Genomic DNA, 16151 nt, shown 5'->3' on the forward strand with positions numbered 1-16151 from the left:
TCCGGAAGGTCCTCGCCCTCATGACAGGACATTCTTCCACGAGCTTCTGTAGTCGACCTGCTGTGAAGAAGCACGGGACAAAAAAAGGAGTTTTGATTTTTTTTCTAGTATATTGACGGGAACATGCCTTGGATGGGACAGTGCCATCTGTCTTTCTCTTTTCCCCACTTCCTCTTTTATTGCCCTTGCGGATCCATCCTCCGTTTAGTCTCATCTATTCTGTTAGCCATCATTGCTCCGATGCCGCGCCCTGGTCTGTGTGCAGGCGTGCAGCCGGATTTGAAAAAAAACCCAGGCGTCAGGCGTTGGAAATGGCTGAAAAACCGCAGGCCATGCCACGTAAATCCCGCCAGCACGCCGGCCCGCTGCGGCCAAAAATACCACAGTTCACCGCCGGCACCATGGCCGGCATGTCCGAGCCCACCCCGCTTTTCGCCGGTGTTTAGGGGCCAGTTCCGGCAAAATTAGTAAGCGCTGGCGACTCGCATTGACGTAAGTCTGCATCGCTGATATATCGCCGCCACTTCGCTGTCGCAGCATATATAAGGCCACGATCGCCATGTGCCATCCTGTTTCAAAGACAGCAAACTCTACTAACAAACACAATGTCTGCCTCCATCCCATCTACATTCAAAGGTTTCGCCGTGTCCTCGGCCGACAAATGGAACCAGCCCAAGTTGGTCTCCTTCGAGCCTAAGAAGGTGTCCCCCAAAGACGTCGTGATCAAGAACATCTGCTGTGGTCTTTGTGGCACTGACGTGCACACGGTCAGAGAGAGCTGGGGCCCCTTGAACAGAAAGGACGCCGTGGTGGGTCACGAGATCATCGGTAACGTGATTGCCGTGGGTGACGAAGTCAAGAGCATCAAGGTGGGCGACAGAATCGGAATCGGCGCCGCCTCCAACGCCTGTGGCGAGTGCTCCAGATGCCAGTCCAACAACGAGCAGTACTGTACGCAGGGTGTCGGCACTTACAACGCCGTTGACACGTTGGCCGACAACTACGTGACGCAAGGTGGCTACTCGTCACACTCCATTGCCAACGAGAAGTTCTGTTTCCCCATCCCAGAAAACATGTCGTCGGTGGTTGCTGCGCCATTGATGTGTGCCGGTTTGACCGTGTACTCGCCCTTGGTGAGAAACATCTCCAACATCGAGAAGCCCGTGGTGGCCATCATTGGTATTGGTGGCTTGGGCCACTTGGCGCTCCAGTTCGCCAAGGCCTTGGGTGCCGAGGTTTACGCCTTCTCCAGAGGCTCATCCAAGAAGAAGGAGGCGCTTTCTTTCGGTGCCGACGGCTTCATTGCCACGCAGGAGGAAGAGGACTGGGAAAAGAAGTACCACAACAAGTTCCACTTGATCTTGAACTGTGCCTCCGGAGTGGACGACTTCTCCTTGGACAAGTACTTGCTGACCATGGTGGTGGACGGCAGATTCGTCAGTGTGGGCTTGCCGCCAGCCGGCGACACTTTGTCTGTGCACCCATTCACGTTTGTGCGTAACGCCACGTCCTTCGGTGCGTCTCTTTTGGGCTCCAAGGTCGAGGCCGAGGAGATGTTGAAGTTGGCTGCCGAGAAGGGCATTGCGCCAATGATCGAGGAGGTGCCAATCAACGAGAAGAGCTGCGGCGAGGCATTGACCAGATGTGAGGAGGGTGACGTGAGATACAGATTCGTGTTCACCAACTTCGACGAGGCCTTTGCTTAATTTATTTCACGGACAACGCGCATTATATACGAGTGCTTAATAGATAACCACTAGGGTACTTTCGGCGTAGCAGGATGTCACGTGCTGGTGTCTGAAGAGAATGGTCTGTCGGGGCCAGTAAAGGGGCAAATGGTCTAACATGGGCCTGTCATTAGCCGCAGTTGAAAGAGGATGTGGTCTAGTCGGCCCTGTGATGAAGCATTGGGGAGCTTTGGGCCTTTCTGCCTGCATTGATCTGGAAAATCGGTCAAGCGGCAACTGCTCTTGGTCTCGATGTTGTGGAAACCATAGCCTTCTTGCCTTAGGTTTACCTTGCTCCTCGGCCGAGAATTCCCCTTTTTTGTTCTGCTTTTCCTAGTCACGTTTCTCGGTCTTTTGGAAGTTTGTCTCGTAGGGGTTCGATATGAGGGGTCTCTTTTAGAAGGTCGGCATTGAAGAGGAGTCCTGCAAACAGATGCCTTGATCATTGTGCTGGCCCGATTCCTGGCCAGCAAGTTGCGGGCTCTTCAAACTGACCGTCTTCAATGGGGCCGTGTGCGCCAAACCCAGAGAAAAGGCAGCCAATTACCAGAAGAAATTGAGAAAGAGGTATTTTCTGGCCCAAGGAAGCAGCGCACTTGTCCCAATGGCGTTTGAAGAGTCGAACACCAGAAAAAGAATGGTTGCAAAAAGTCTCCCATGTGGTGAGAAGCCCAGCAGAAATGCAAGATTGGCGCAACCAGTTCGATCGGTGCACTTGGTCCTACAGGACCATATTTTTTTTTTTTTTGGCTGGGTCGGTATGATTTCCAATCTTTTATACCTCGGGGCCTTCTGGACTCAAACGGCTGTTCCCATACGGGCTGTCGGAAAAGACCTACCAGCGGAAACCCGAACTGCTCAACGGCCCAGTCAGGGAATGCAGAATGACGCCCCCTGTATTATAAAGTGCCACGACGCTTGTGCAGCTCTTTTGGCCAAGAGATTGTTGTATCATTTTTTTTTCCTGGTTTTGTTGCTGTGGCGTGGTCGCTCTGTATACTTGGTCGGTCTTAGTCGTAAGGTTAATCTAGGTCCTGTAGTGCGTGAGCATGTCGTTGATTCCAGTGCGTGCTGGGTAAGCCATCAGGGAAAGACCAGCCCCACCATAAAATACGCAACCGAGCATAAAATAAACAGGGAAAAATACATTAACCTCCCCTCACGCCCTCGGCAAATCTCCGATGCACTTTTTCCCCCAAACCGGCCGCAAAAAGTGAAAAGGAAGCACCCCTAATATATCTGGCCCCATCGCTGCCCCAGGAAGCGGGCACACCGTGCGCCGCGCATCTCGAAAAAAACACCCGTCACTCCCGCCCCAGGCCAGCGCCCCCAAAACATACCCTTGGTTCTTCTTCCTCACAACCCACCGCTAAAACCATGTTGAGCCAGCCGCGCCACTTTTCGGCGCTTGTCAAAGTAAAGCGCTTGCCCGCTTTAGCACGTGCCTTCCACAACGGGCCGTCTGTGCTCCGCAAAGAGGAGATCTCCGCCCCCCACCAGGTGGCCAAGGACTCGCATCTCCCGCGGATCAAACAGGACTTGAAGATCCAGCCGCGGCCCGCCAAGGCGCGGATCCCCTTTTTGTCCGACCACAAAATCGAAAACGACGCCTCGTACCGGATGTCCGGGCTTGCGCAGAGCGTGGGCCAGGCCATCGTGCGCGTGTTCAACATCGACATGGACAAGACCCGTGCCGGGCCCGTGGCGGGCTCGTTCTACTTCGGCGAGTGCAAGAAGCAGGGCATGTTCTACCCGAACGAGCCGCTCTCGGACACCGCGCGCTTCTACTACGAGACGTTGCAGCTACCCATGAGTTTCTCCCAGTGGTTCCAGATCACCGCGTTGCACTACTGGATCTTGTCCGTGCGCATGCGGGCGATGCCGTTCAAGTACGGCCGCAACTACCAGCAGAAGCTCGTGGACCGCATCTTCCGCGACATGGAGCTCCGCATGTCCGGCGAGTTGGGCATTCTGTCCAACAGAATCATCGACGGCTACTTGCGCGACTACCACACGCAGCTCTTGGGCTGTGTGGTGGCGTACGACGAGGGCCTTGTGACGGACGACATCACGCTTGCCGCGGCCTTGTGGAGAAACGTGTTCAACGGCGACCCCAACGCCGACTTGCGCCACGTCGAGGCCCTTGTGGGCTATGTCAGGCAGCAGTTGTACGTCTTGAACAACATGTCCGACCGCGAGTTTGGCTTCGGCATGTTCACCTTCGTGCCGCCGGACCAGGTCGTGCGGCCTTTGACCCTGGCCCAGAAGGAGAGATTGAGAGAGGCGGCCCAGGAAAAGTTCGCGGGCAAGACGATGCCCTCCGAGCGCAGCACGCTCTCCTTGGACGAGTAGACCCGTGATATGTAAATAGCCAACGCGAGACGCGACATTTGTTGCTTCTGCGAAGCGGAGCCAAGGTGTGCTGGGGCCAGACTCCGCCCGTTTTCCGTAGACCCCGAGACTCCATGGCGTTCCAGCCATTCTTTGTCTGTTGGCACTCACACCGTGCCATAATGAACGGCGAGATTCTCGAGTATCTGATATGCTGATGGTTTGGATACCATCAATTCTGCGGGCTCCAGGCTACAAGTCTGCTGAAGGTCGGGGGGACCGGATGTGCTCGTCTTAAAGCGAGACGCTCGGCAAATTCTGCAGGAGGTTTTGAGCTGAGAGTAGATAGAGGCCCGAGTGATCGTCCCTGCAGTGGGGTCTGCATGAATACAGTTTTCTGCTGGCTCATTGTGTCTCTGACATGGTTCATGTTCAGTGGGTGAGTTCTGCGCCATTAGAGTTATTAGTATGCATTAATTTCACTAGAGCTGACCCACTACCGATCTCTAGATCACCCACAGATCGTTCAGGTTGCACGACTTCGGCTTTGACACTGAGCAACAAATGCTGGTATCAGACTCTCGCTAGACCAAAAAACAAGCTTATAATCAAGCTCAGCAGATACAATGCGCAAAATTACTTGCCACGGTTTCCGTGGACCAGCAGGTGAGAAGGGCATTCATTTATCTCTGCTATATCAAGTTTCGATATCGAAGTAATTCTTTTGATTGGCTGGGGCTGAACAGAAGAATGGATAGTGGACTTTTTTCAAACCTTTCGAGATAAAATACAGCGTCTGCTCCCACGAATGGGAAGTTTCCGGCCTAGGTTCCGTCAGATCAAAATCAAGTCTTTGGAAAGTGTGACAATCTTACGTATGGAATTCTGATTCGAAACACCACACAGGCTTCTTCTACAGTAGGGCAGTGATTACACTCTTGAACATATTTTTAGTCAGAATCCCGGGAGGAGACCTGAGTAGGACAGGAACGAACTTGAGATTAATCTTACTTGGGCCTGCAAATAGTCTTCAAGTTCAAAGTCCAATCTTGGCTTGACATTGACAAATAATTGCAACGTTTTTATACAGACATCAGTGATGACAAGTTAAAGTCGGTGGAACGCTAGTTGCAGATACGGCCGAGAGCCTCGGTCTGTAATATTGATGCTGACTGGCGCGGGCCGTGCTGAGATCTCGGGCCCACAATATATACGCTATAGTTAGAATAGAGGCGGTGAAGCTGAAGCCCTAGATTGTTCGCAGTAAAGCTGCTCACCCCGGTTCTTGAAAAGAAGGGCAATGCATCACACAGGCCAATATCTCGAGTTCACAACGCATACGCTCCAACAGAATAAACATGACGCTCCAAAAGAATAAACATGCTGACGCCCTAAGTGTGGCTACACAGAGCACTCTTCTCCAGAACCCTTTCACAGTAGCAGTATTTTTCGGGCCGCAGAAGAATGTTTTAGGTCGCCGGCAATGTCCCACGACTCGCCGTTGGTGCCCCGGATCATCACGTTCATGATCGCATAATCAACGCCCTCCTCGGCGTCCGGCTTGTCTCTCGAGCCCAAGCAGATGTCCTCGTAGAACTCGAACCCAAACTTGCTGTAGATCGGGATGTTGGACTCGGAAGAGCTCTCCAAATACACTATGTTGTTGTTGCCCGGCACATCGATGTAGGTGTCGAACATGTACTCGAACATGGTGCGGACGTTGCCCTTGCCACGGGCCTTTTCCTCGGACCCCAAGTACACCAACGTGTACACGGCCTTGCCCCGGAAGCGCCCGTTGGATAGAATGCGCTCACAGCTGTCGTGCAACAAAGGCAACATGCCCTTGAAGATCTTCTCCTGGCCCTCGTTTCCCGACAACTGCCAGAGCTCGCTGTACCCGGCCTCCATCAAATTGGCAAAGCTGTCCAAGCCGTCCCGGGCAGAGGTGGGATGGGACCACACGGCCACGGTCTCAAAGCCCTCGGCAGACTCGCCGATGCCGAAGCACATGCCCTTGGCAATGTGCTGTCTGACGTAGCATTCGTACAATTTGCGGTCGGCCACGTGCCGCTGCTCGGGGTCCGTAATATGGCACGTCAAAAGCGAGGCAAGGGCATCGGTACCGAAGGAGCCGTGCAATGTGCGGGCAGCGAGCGGGGCGTCGGCCAAGGTCAACCTGCGGATGCGGGAAAAGCGGCGCTTTTTATCGGCTAGGGGGTCCGTTGGCACAGGATGCATTTCTGGGCGGGAGACGATTGGTAATTCTGTTTTGCTCTTTCTGTTGTGCTGGTTTTGTTTTGCTGATTTTGTTTCACTGCTTTTGTTTTGCTGTTTTGCTGTTTTCGTTTTGCTGTTTCTTGTTTCTGTTGTTTCTTGTTTCAGCTGTTGTTTCTGTCTTTTGGCGGGCCTCAGCTGGTCTGATGCGGATCAAAATGACAAGACGTATTTATACTGGTAGCTGAGCTTCACGAACATAACCAGACTTTGCAGTATGTAAGGGCAAAAGCGGGGAAGCGGGGAGCTGGGGTAAGAAGCAGACGCAGAGTTTGAAACGGCACCAGGGGCTTGGATGGAAGAGCCGGGGTTTCAGGCCTCAGTGGTGACTATGCAATGTACGGTGTATTGGAACAGACCTGATAAGAGGCCCGATGCCACGGTGCGAAATCAGCCCCAGTTTTATACCGGGGCCTGCGCGGCCGCTGGTGCCAAGATAAGGCAGCCCTAGACGGGCCGTGGCCCTGCACTCTGTTTTTTTTTGGCCCCGCGCCCCACCGTGCCCCAAAAAGGGAGTCCGGTGCGGAGGGCCCGGTTTTGTTCTGGCGGTAGAACCCGCTTAGATCCTGGCCCGCGCTCCAGGCCCACTGGCCCCACTGGCCCCAGACGATTAGGTGTGAGCGAGAGCACCGCAAAAGGCCGAGTTTTCTCTTGTTGATTCTTTCACGAGATTTCTTCCCTCTCCATTTTTTTTTTTTTTGAGAATTTTGCAGATGCTTATTATTCATGCTGTGCTTTGTTTTGTTTTTCGTTTTCTCCATAACTTGTGTCTCTTTTATATCTCTCCTGGAAATCTTCTTTTATACATCCTTATGTGCCTGGAGTATATTTGCACATTTCTTGTCTTCCCGGATTCTTTGTCTTTCTAGATTTCTTGTCTTCCTGGTGGTTTCCCCTGTGTCGAAATAGCCAGCATAACACAAATTGCGACCGTTGGATGAACCTCGGCCACAACGCACCAATCCTACAAACACCAGCTGTACGGTTCTGATTCGCGGGGCCAGCGTACCTCGCACAGTGTTAGACTACATCCTTCACAACGTCAACCTAAAGCCAAGCCCCACAGGGCCTTCTTGGTCTCTGTTTTGCCGAGCCTGTTCCTATGGATGGCTGAATCTTAGATAGGGACCGTATTTCGTTAGTCCATACAAGCGTGTCACTAGTATAATTATCGACGACGTTAACGGCGTAGCCCTGCAGGCCACCACCGTATTCCGTGACAGGCCCAAACCGTGTTCCCACCCCATCAGAAAATAAGTTTGAAGGGGAAAACAACGTGATCCAGCAGAGAATATACCGCATCTCAATTACAGGTACATGGCTGCCGGAGCGCCCCGCGCCACAATGGCTGTTCCAAGTAAAATCTCATATGTATTGTTATGTAGACGGGCGGCCCCACACTACTTCTTCCCCTTCTTCTTCTTCTTGTTTTTGCTTTTGCTCTTGCTTGCACTGCTCGTGGAAGTAGAGGCAGGCACAGGTGCAGGCGACAGTTCCACAGCGCCCTGGTGACCGCCTGTTTTTTTCTTCAAGTCCTTCTTCGACGGTTTGTAGTACGACCGAAGCCTCAAGGGAAGCCATCTCTCCTTATCGAGATCCTTCTCCGCGTCAAACTCGCTCTCGGGTCTCACGATCTTGTTCTTCGAAAACCGCGGCTTCTGTGCTTTTTTCGTCACTTTGTACGTGCTTGTCTGTGTTCTTCCCAGCAGAATATTCACGGACACCGGCTTGTTTGGAACGAGCTCCTCGATGCTGACCTCCAAGAGATCCTCAACGTCCTTGGATGACGCGAGCTCTTCTGCTGGTACAAGCCCTGTCTGGTCACCAGTCAAAGCACTGGACACAAGAGCATCGTTTGGGTTGGCTTGTTGCAAAAGCTGCAAGAGAGGAGTCATGACTTGCACAGATTTGCTGGCGGTCTGCTTGAAAGCAAATGCACGCACGAATTCGTATAAGGCTTTGCTCTCAGCAACCGATTGTGGGGTCAATGCCATAAACTTCTCCGTCAAAGACTGCGTGAGCTGCTCTAGTTTGCTTCCACTCTTTTGCCGAGTCTCATAGATGTTCATAAGCGTTCCAACAAGAGAGGCGTGTATTTCCTCGGGCGCGCCCTTGAGTTCAATAGATACAACTTTCTCTAAGATCGCAATTGCCTGGTCATACTTTGCTTGCTTGGAGCTTACATGCACTAGAAGCAAAGTGGCAGCAACTGTTTCATCATCGGTGATCTTCAGTTCTAGTCTTTTGAGACAGAACTTGTATAACTTTCTGCTGATGGCTTTGGCCTCACTGGTGGATTGCAAGACACGCATGGAAATATCTAACTTCAAAAGAACTTTGTAAAGAACAGGCGTAACGTCGCCTGCAAAGTCTTCTCTGTACTGGTTGTAAAATTTCGACCTGAAATAACTGGAGTCTCTAGGCAAGGTCCCGCTTTGGAAAGACAACAGTAAATTGTTTTTGATCAAGATCTGAAACTGCGGCTTTGTGAGCTTGTGTCTCAAATGGTGCAAGTTGTCCTTGTAATTTAACTCGCGAGCAGAGAAGTTGACGTTTTCAGGAGCGTCTGATAATGAAATGTAGTTGTTCTTGAACACCAAGCGTGTCATGAGATCAGTGACATCAGTCAAGTCCATGGAATCTAAAACCCGAAGTGCTTGGCTAGAGTTGCCCGAGATTTGATGGATATAAGCCTCCGTCAAGTGGATGGGCGCAATTTCCAAAGCCAAGTCTGCGGGGTCGGAATCCATGTTCTGGTCGAGACATAAAGACGACGCCTCTTTCAAGAACTTTAGAGACAGGCCGATGTTTCCGCCCGCAAGGGCAATCAAGGCGTCGTTGAATACAGTATCACTGGTTTTATCAGCAGCAGAAACAGAGGAGACGGGGTTCTGCGCAAGATTTTCTTTGGCTGCAAGCTGCGCCAAAATAGCTCTTTCGTTACATGCCATGTCCACCTCGTTGTCGACCGAATTGGACGAGATTAGCTCACGGTAGATTTGCAAGGCCTCTGACACGTGCCCGTTTTGGTAATAGCTTTGCGCCATGACATGCTTTAAAGCCCTCTGGCTGATGCTACTGCTCTCGCAGTTTTCAGAGTCAGCTGTGGCCTCATAAAGTGCTTTCAATCTGTCGAAGTGACCTGTTTTGTAGTATACATAGGCCTTTTCAACAGGAAACTCAATGTGAATGTCCTCAGGGACCTCGTCCACGAGCTGCAAAGCCCTGTAGTATTTGTCGCAGTTGATTAAAGAAACAATACAGTTGTGGAAAGCATTGATGTCTCCGAACTTTTTGACTTTTGACAAGTATTGGTACGATACTTCAAACACGGCCTCGTGGTCGGACGTATCTTGGGCCGTGGACATGTTGAGCCTTTTGAAGGCGTCAATCACAGAATTCGACATTTTTCGTTTGTGTGAAATTGACTATAGTCTCACCTTGGCCAAAGAATATTGCTGTTTTTTCTGTATTTTACGTGCTGTGCCACCGGTAGAAGCTAGGTCACCTTCAGAGGGAAGAAGCATTTTTTTCGGCGTGCTGATATGCACATGCAGTCCAAAAGCGAAAGGCGTGGAGACTCGTATTACCTGGTCACCTTGGTCTGCGAACTGGTCTTGGTCTCAGTCGTTTGAAAAGCTCTTTTATTGAGTTCATCTGTTGATTATCCAGCTGGTAGGATTGAATCACCCGGAAATCTGTTGAATCCACCATGATACTACGTATGGTCGTGTATTCCGTGGCACGTCGTCCCTGTAACGGATGCAAACACCACAACAGAGACAATATGGAAACAGACCATATCCGCAAATCACGGCAAGTTTCGCCAGGATGGAGGTTTCAGTCCACAAGGCTTGCGGGTCAAGGAGTGTCCCCATGCTCTCGATCTAATTTACAGTATGTGGCCGCGGGTGCGCATGGAATGCAGAATGAGTATTGTTGATTAGGACTGTTTATGGGTTATTGGGCATTGCTTGAGAGTTTACTTTATTGGTATTGGTATTGGTATTGGTATTGGTATTGGTATTGGTATTGGTATTGGTATTGGTATTGGTATTGGTACTAGTATTGGTATTGGCACTGGTACTGGCATTGGCACTGGTACTAGTATTGGTATTGGCACTGGTACTGGCATTGGTATTGGTATTGGTACTGATACTGGTACTGGCATTGGTATGGGTATTAGTACTTGTATTGGTATTGGTACTGGTATTGGTATTGGTATTGGCACTGGTACTGGCATTGGTATTAGTACTGGTACTGGTATTGGTACTATTGTTTATTGATGTTGTTCATTGGTCTAAAGGGTATTGTCTAATGGTGTCCTGATGCAAAATGCAAGAGAAAGTGAAGAAGTGAATGAAAATCATGAGGCTGAGGCATAAAAAGACGCTTAGTTGGTGTACACCTGGAAGCGGGGTTTCTGCACCAAATGTTCTTTGCCCTTGTTCACGCCCACTGACATGGCCCGCTTGCGTCTTGCGAGGTCCTGCAGTTTCGCAATCAAACGGAGCTCCAAGTCATCCTCCTCTGCTATGGAGTCGTGTGTTCTATGCAAGATCTGCCTCATGGCGTTTCTTGGCGGCGTGACAAAACTGGGCAACGGCGAAAACTTGTGTGTGGTTTTCGACTCGTTGTTGTAGTTTGTGGGCTGGTATAATTGAGTGAGTTGCATGGGGCGGCGCAGCACCTGGCCCAACGTGACTGCAGACCCGGTGAATTTACGGATGTCCAAATTCGCCAAAGGTCTCCTGTGCGTATACAAGTTCTGGTCCAAGCTCAAGACTTTGGGCTGCAATATGTTCTCCTTGTCGTCGTGCAATTCGACACCGTCGTTGGAGGGGCTGGCACGTGACTTGTGGTAGAGCTCGTATTCTTCCGGCTTGTCCTCGTAGATCTGGAACCCGGCCGACTCCTGTTTTCTGCGGGGTGTCAAGTTGACGCCTAGCTTGGGGAGTTTTCTCATTGTTTGTGCCTGCGCCTTGGCTGGCGTGGACGGCCTGTTTTTCAGGGGGGACGGTGACCTCGAGTTCAACATACTGTCTCTCTTGGGAGACAAAGGTCTGGATGGAGAGGACATGATCAAAAATGGAAAGGTACCGAAGGCAAACGTAAAAACGGGATGTGATATATGAGAGAAACAGAGAAAGAGAAAGAAAAGATGAAGCCGACCCGAGTTACTAATTTTTCCTCCAGCTTTTCGCTCGGGAATTGGGCCGGGTCTTAAATGGCCTTGGGGCAAGGGCCCATAATGAATCACGCGTGCACACGAAGTCGCGGCCCGTCGCGATTCTGCCCCGAAAAACACGGTCTTTCGTGTCTTGGTATGCCTGCCCGCGCTCAGGGCCGACACGCTCCATGTCAAAAAAAACAGGGTAGAATTGCAAGGACAATTTCAAAAATCGGGACAGGCCCCGGGTCCGTCAAGCCTGAAAACACCGCAGCGTTATTTCTCTGTATCCAACAGCTAATTGTTTGAATATCCGAACTAGCTTCACGTCAAAAGTTCGTCACAGGGCTTGTCTGCGCATTGCAGGACAGGCCTAATTCGCGTCGAGCATTTGGCGCTTTTCATTCCGGGCTTCGGGACATGCTGTGGCGCGTGGCCCGAGCCAGGAGAGATCTCCTGCTACCTCCCAGACCGTGATTATCCAATTCGGCGTTATATTGCAAATTGATTTGTAGCCATCGATTCTTCGGGAACCAGTATTCGCCACCATCGAAATTATTCTCGAGTTATTCTTGGAACATGCTGCCATACCATTCAACATACAGACACCATGTATTCAATGCGCGTACACTTCGTTATTCTTTGGCGCAAAAATTTCATGTGGAAATTCGCCAATCATGAGATGCTTTTGAGAAAGTTAAAATAGTTGATGAAGTTCAGCCGGTTGCAAAAATCTTCTCTCTCTATCGGAGCAAGGCTAGCTAAGCAATGAACTAAGTAAGTCCCAAATAGGCATCTGACAGTCCCCCTGACTACGTGTAGAAATTTAATATTGCAACCCTTTTGGAGGAGTAATTAGAAGCATGACCTTTCTGAGGCGAAGAATTCTTAAATAATGGCACAATCACCCAAATGGTAATTATGGAGCATACAACGTCTGATACCTTGAAGGCAATAATCCTGGAGTGCAGAATTGCTGGCCAAGGAAGTAAGAACCTGGTTTTCTTTTAGCTAACTCCACCTGACTGAATCAGCAACAAGATTTGGAAGGAAAAAATAACAAGCGAAGTATCATGCTTTCAAAATATTCTTTATCGGTGGCTCCAGTTCGCAGCAATCAATATCCGGACCCAAAGGCGCGTTTAATGTTCGAAACTAGTTCTTTCTCAAAAGTTGAAAATATGGTTATTAAGGAGAGGCTTCTTGTCATAGCTTTCCTCATAAAGCAAATAAAAGTGCCTATCAGAAGAAGGAACGATCATTGCGCAAGGCCGAACTTTTTCATTTTGCAACCAAAGAAATATGGGTAGCGCTCGAAACATCGCGACTGCTAATCTATGACTCGATAAGATAAAGCGTGCGATTCTCTACAAACTGATGGGGGCCGTTTTTCACAACATACAACCGTCAGCAGATTTGTAGACAATTATACCGTTGAGATCTCCTCTCCAATAAGCTAAGCCTCCTTTCCAAAACGTTAAAATGAGCCTTGGTGAGTCTCGAATTTTCAGTCCCGCAGGGGATATAGCTTCACTTGAGATCATAAATTCAAACTAGAAATAAAGAATACCCTTCAGGGTGTTTATTTTGAAGTTTGATCTATCTTGAGCTACTTTCAGTTTCGTGGCGAGATATGACTGACTTTGCGCCTACCGGCTTCCAACATTCTCTAAAGACAATTCAGCCCTTCTTTGCAGAACCCCAGGCCTGGGGCTAGAGTGACAGGGAATTGTCATCTGAGCATTCAATGAATGAGCCTAGGCCTCTCGCCTTATTTGAGGTCATTAGTCGTAGAACGGTTTTTTAACAGCGCAATAAAGCTCAAACCAACCTTGGAAGTGTTTCGGCCATCACTTACAGTCATTACCGGTCACTTCCCAAAGCTACACACCTTTTCAAATATTCGAGGCATAACGAAAGTTCTGATTTAGCAGTATACTTTGAGTATTTCCATATAGCATTGCATTTTTGACTGATGTTAATATATCTCCAATTTGTGGGCCCAAATATCGTCGGTGTTAATGAATGCGCTAAAGCAGCGGGTCGAGACAGCCTCGTAACAAATGTCCACGCATAGCAGCGACCCCCGTGATCTACACGATACGAATTCAAGCTGAACTGCATGATAGGCTGAAAAAGTGTGGCACAAGACTCGGCACAAACCCTTTCCAACACCACTACTAGACAATATCGAAAACCCTCCTCTTTTAATTTTGAGCTAGTGCCAGCCTGTCTAGACCCTGTAGAACTTGTTCTCGACAAAAGGCAATTTGACGACTTTTCCGGGCCTCAACTTGCCACGGACCTCGATCTTTACGCCGTCCCCAATCTTCACGTCTTTAGAAATGTAGCATTGGGCAATGTTCTTGCCCAAGGTGGGGGATGGCGAGCCGGAGGTGGTTTCTCCAACCAAAACATCGCCGTTGCTGTTGAACACCTTGCCCCCCGTTCTCACAGCAGGCCCTTCGGAAACGACACCGATACGGCGCCTTTTCACGGACTTTTCCTGGATTTGCTTCAAGATCCTCGAGCTTCCGTTGAAGCCCGCATTGCTATCGCGTCTTGTCTTAGGAATCAACCACAGCAAAGTCGCGTCTACCGGTGTGATCTCCTCCGAGAGCTCGTTTCCATAGAGACACATGCCGGCCTCGAGTCTCAAGGAGTCTCTGGCAGCAAGGCCAATGGGCTTGACCAAGTCAGGGTACTCGTCAATCAAGTGTTCGAAAAAGCCGCGCGCCTCCACTGCCTCGGCTTCATTGGACGAGGGGATCGACAATTCAAAGCCATCCTCACCCGTGTAGCCTGTTCTGGAAAGATGGATTTCCGAGTTTACGAGCCCGTTGAGGTTCAAGAAGCGGGTGGCGCCAAAGCCAACTTTGGACAAGTCCTCCGAGGTGAACTTTTGCATCAAGCCGGCGGCCTGAGGCCCTTGCACGGCCAACAAAGTAGACTCGAAGTTTTCGTGGTGGACGTCTTGGAAGCCCGCCAACTCCTCCTGGATGAACTTGGAGTCTTTGGCCCTGCAGCCAGCGTTGGTGACCATGTAGTACTGGTCGTCGGCGTGCTTGGTGATGATGGTGTCGTCAATGATGCCGCCGTCTTGATTGAGAAGAACAGACAAACTACAGGTGTTGGGCAGAAGAAGATCCAAGTCAATGGGCGTGATTTTCTGCAAGAACTTCTTGGCGTTGGCGCCCAGGATACGGTGCTGCAACATGTGGCTGACATCGAAAAGCCCGACCTTGCTCCGCACCCAGTGGTGGGATTCGATGTGGCTCTGGCCTTTATAAATGAGAGGCATGTGGAAGCCGGCGTAGGCTGCAAACTTGGCCCCATACTTCACGTGGCTCTCGAAGAGCGGCGTCTTGGTCAATGCGGCGGACAGCATGGTATATGAGATAAATAGGACTTTTCAGCAGGTCTGCGCAGAATGCAAAATGTACTGGCGAATTCTGGCTTCGTCTGGAGATGGTAGACTATATGTACTGTGGGGCCACGGGGCCGAGTCAGCGCGCAGTCAGCACACGGCTCCAGCTCTGACTGCGGAACCACGCGGGTCGGCAGACCCGGGGTTTTGAGGCGATGAAAACTGGGCTGTGGTGATTTGACATACGCTTGGATTTTGACGAGGGGGCACGGGTGTCTAGGAGATTCTACGGGGTCTTTTGGGGGTGTTTGTGGGCCGTGGCATTTTTTTTCGATTGCTGGGGTTTTTTCAGTCGACTTTTGTAGTAGTTATTTGTGAGGAAAAGGCGCAAAAAAGATAATCTCACGGACGAGTACGGTGTTCCGACGGATGTTTAAGCTTCAGTTAGAAAAAAGAAAAAGATTTGCCAGTGTATTTAAAAAAAAGAGCATACCCGAGTCCGGCTTCACAACCCTTTTTCGTTCCAGAAAAGTCTTTAGAATTACAACAGTGTCCCCCGTATTCCTTTATTGAGGCTAGTCTTACCTGTTCACGTCCGGCTCCACACGGCCGGGCCAAACACCATCGAGCCCGCACGTCGCACCCTGTGCCTAGTATCCAATTCGCCAAACTAAATGGGCCACACAAAGAAGACACATACCGCCCTCCATTTGTTCCAAAGCCGTTCTGTCAGCTCGCCATGACCCACACCACGGCACCTGCTACCAACACCGCTAGAATCGCAAGCCCCAAAAGCAGATGGCCCAAGCGGGCCCAGAGAATCCGGCGCACGTGACCGTGGCTCGGGCCGGCGCACGGCTCGGCGTGGGTGCGAAACACGAGCGCGTAGGCAATGAGGCCCAGATTGAGAAGCAATAAATTGGGCGACACCGCGCCAACTACCATGTTGTAGTCCACTATGTGGCCCCATTGGCAGTGGAAGTCGCAGAGCTGGCAGCAGTAGTGCGACGGCGGCTCCGCGTCGAAAAACGAGAGCGGCAACTCATGCGGCTTTTCAAGCATGGGTGCTGCAATGTTTGACAGAAAAGACCAAAACCGAACTTTGAGTAGGTTGAGCCTTCGGAATAGCGTTTTAAAAATGGTGCCGCAACCTGCCCATGGAGACCCTCTTATAACTGGCTGGTGTTTCACTCCAGCTTCTGCTGTGCCTCTTGGGGCCCGGGGCCGGCGTCAGAAAATTGCCCGAACGGGCGCCTGCAATGGCGCGGCATCCCGACAGACC

The 16151-nt window shown here is 50.6% G+C and overlaps 7 protein-coding genes across 7 annotated transcripts; 2 read left to right on the plus strand and 5 right to left on the minus strand.

The window, feature by feature from the left end:
• Nucleotides 1-605: 605 nt before the first annotated feature.
• Nucleotides 606-1706, plus strand: METBIDRAFT_77052 (NADP-dependent alcohol dehydrogenase; the record flags this gene model as incomplete). Its single annotated transcript, XM_018858629.1, has 1 exon — nucleotides 606-1706. One exon carries the CDS (start codon nucleotides 606-608, stop codon nucleotides 1704-1706), a length of 1101 nt encoding a protein of 366 aa, XP_018714693.1.
• Nucleotides 1707-3104: 1398 nt separating this feature from the next.
• On the plus strand, nucleotides 3105-4079 carry METBIDRAFT_34574 (uncharacterized protein; the record flags this gene model as incomplete). The annotated part of the gene is made up of 1 exon (XM_018856490.1): nucleotides 3105-4079. One exon carries the CDS (start codon nucleotides 3105-3107, stop codon nucleotides 4077-4079), a length of 975 nt encoding a protein of 324 aa, XP_018714694.1.
• Nucleotides 4080-5016: 937 nt separating this feature from the next.
• METBIDRAFT_30541 (uncharacterized protein) lies at nucleotides 5017-6796 on the minus strand. Its single transcript, XM_018855657.1, has one exon. It carries the CDS (start codon nucleotides 6294-6296, stop codon nucleotides 5490-5492), a length of 807 nt encoding a protein of 268 aa, XP_018714695.1. The 5' UTR covers nucleotides 6297-6796; the 3' UTR covers nucleotides 5017-5489.
• A 936-nt stretch (nucleotides 6797-7732) lies between these two features.
• Nucleotides 7733-9739, minus strand: METBIDRAFT_36375 (signal recognition particle subunit; the record flags this gene model as incomplete). The annotated part of the gene is made up of 1 exon (XM_018856730.1): nucleotides 7733-9739. One exon carries the CDS (start codon nucleotides 9737-9739, stop codon nucleotides 7733-7735), a length of 2007 nt encoding a protein of 668 aa, XP_018714696.1.
• A 501-nt stretch (nucleotides 9740-10240) lies between these two features.
• METBIDRAFT_30543 (uncharacterized protein) lies at nucleotides 10241-11590 on the minus strand. Its single transcript, XM_018855658.1, has one exon. It carries the CDS (start codon nucleotides 11410-11412, stop codon nucleotides 10726-10728), a length of 687 nt encoding a protein of 228 aa, XP_018714697.1. The 5' UTR covers nucleotides 11413-11590; the 3' UTR covers nucleotides 10241-10725.
• A 2145-nt stretch (nucleotides 11591-13735) lies between these two features.
• Nucleotides 13736-14890, minus strand: GCV1 (glycine decarboxylase subunit T; the record flags this gene model as incomplete). Its single annotated transcript, XM_018853753.1, has 1 exon — nucleotides 13736-14890. The coding sequence occupies one exon, from the start codon at nucleotides 14888-14890 to the stop codon at nucleotides 13736-13738; it is 1155 nt and encodes a 384-aa protein (XP_018714698.1).
• A 476-nt stretch (nucleotides 14891-15366) lies between these two features.
• On the minus strand, nucleotides 15367-15931 carry METBIDRAFT_81530 (uncharacterized protein; the record flags this gene model as incomplete). The annotated part of the gene is made up of 1 exon (XM_018859212.1): nucleotides 15367-15931. One exon carries the CDS (start codon nucleotides 15929-15931, stop codon nucleotides 15599-15601), a length of 333 nt encoding a protein of 110 aa, XP_018714699.1. The 3' UTR covers nucleotides 15367-15598.
• Nucleotides 15932-16151: the final 220 nt, after the last annotated feature.

Source organism: Metschnikowia bicuspidata, assembly GCF_001664035.1.
Source record: "Metschnikowia bicuspidata var. bicuspidata NRRL YB-4993 chromosome Unknown METBIscaffold_1, whole genome shotgun sequence".
NCBI lineage: Eukaryota > Fungi > Ascomycota > Pichiomycetes > Serinales > Metschnikowiaceae > Metschnikowia > Metschnikowia bicuspidata.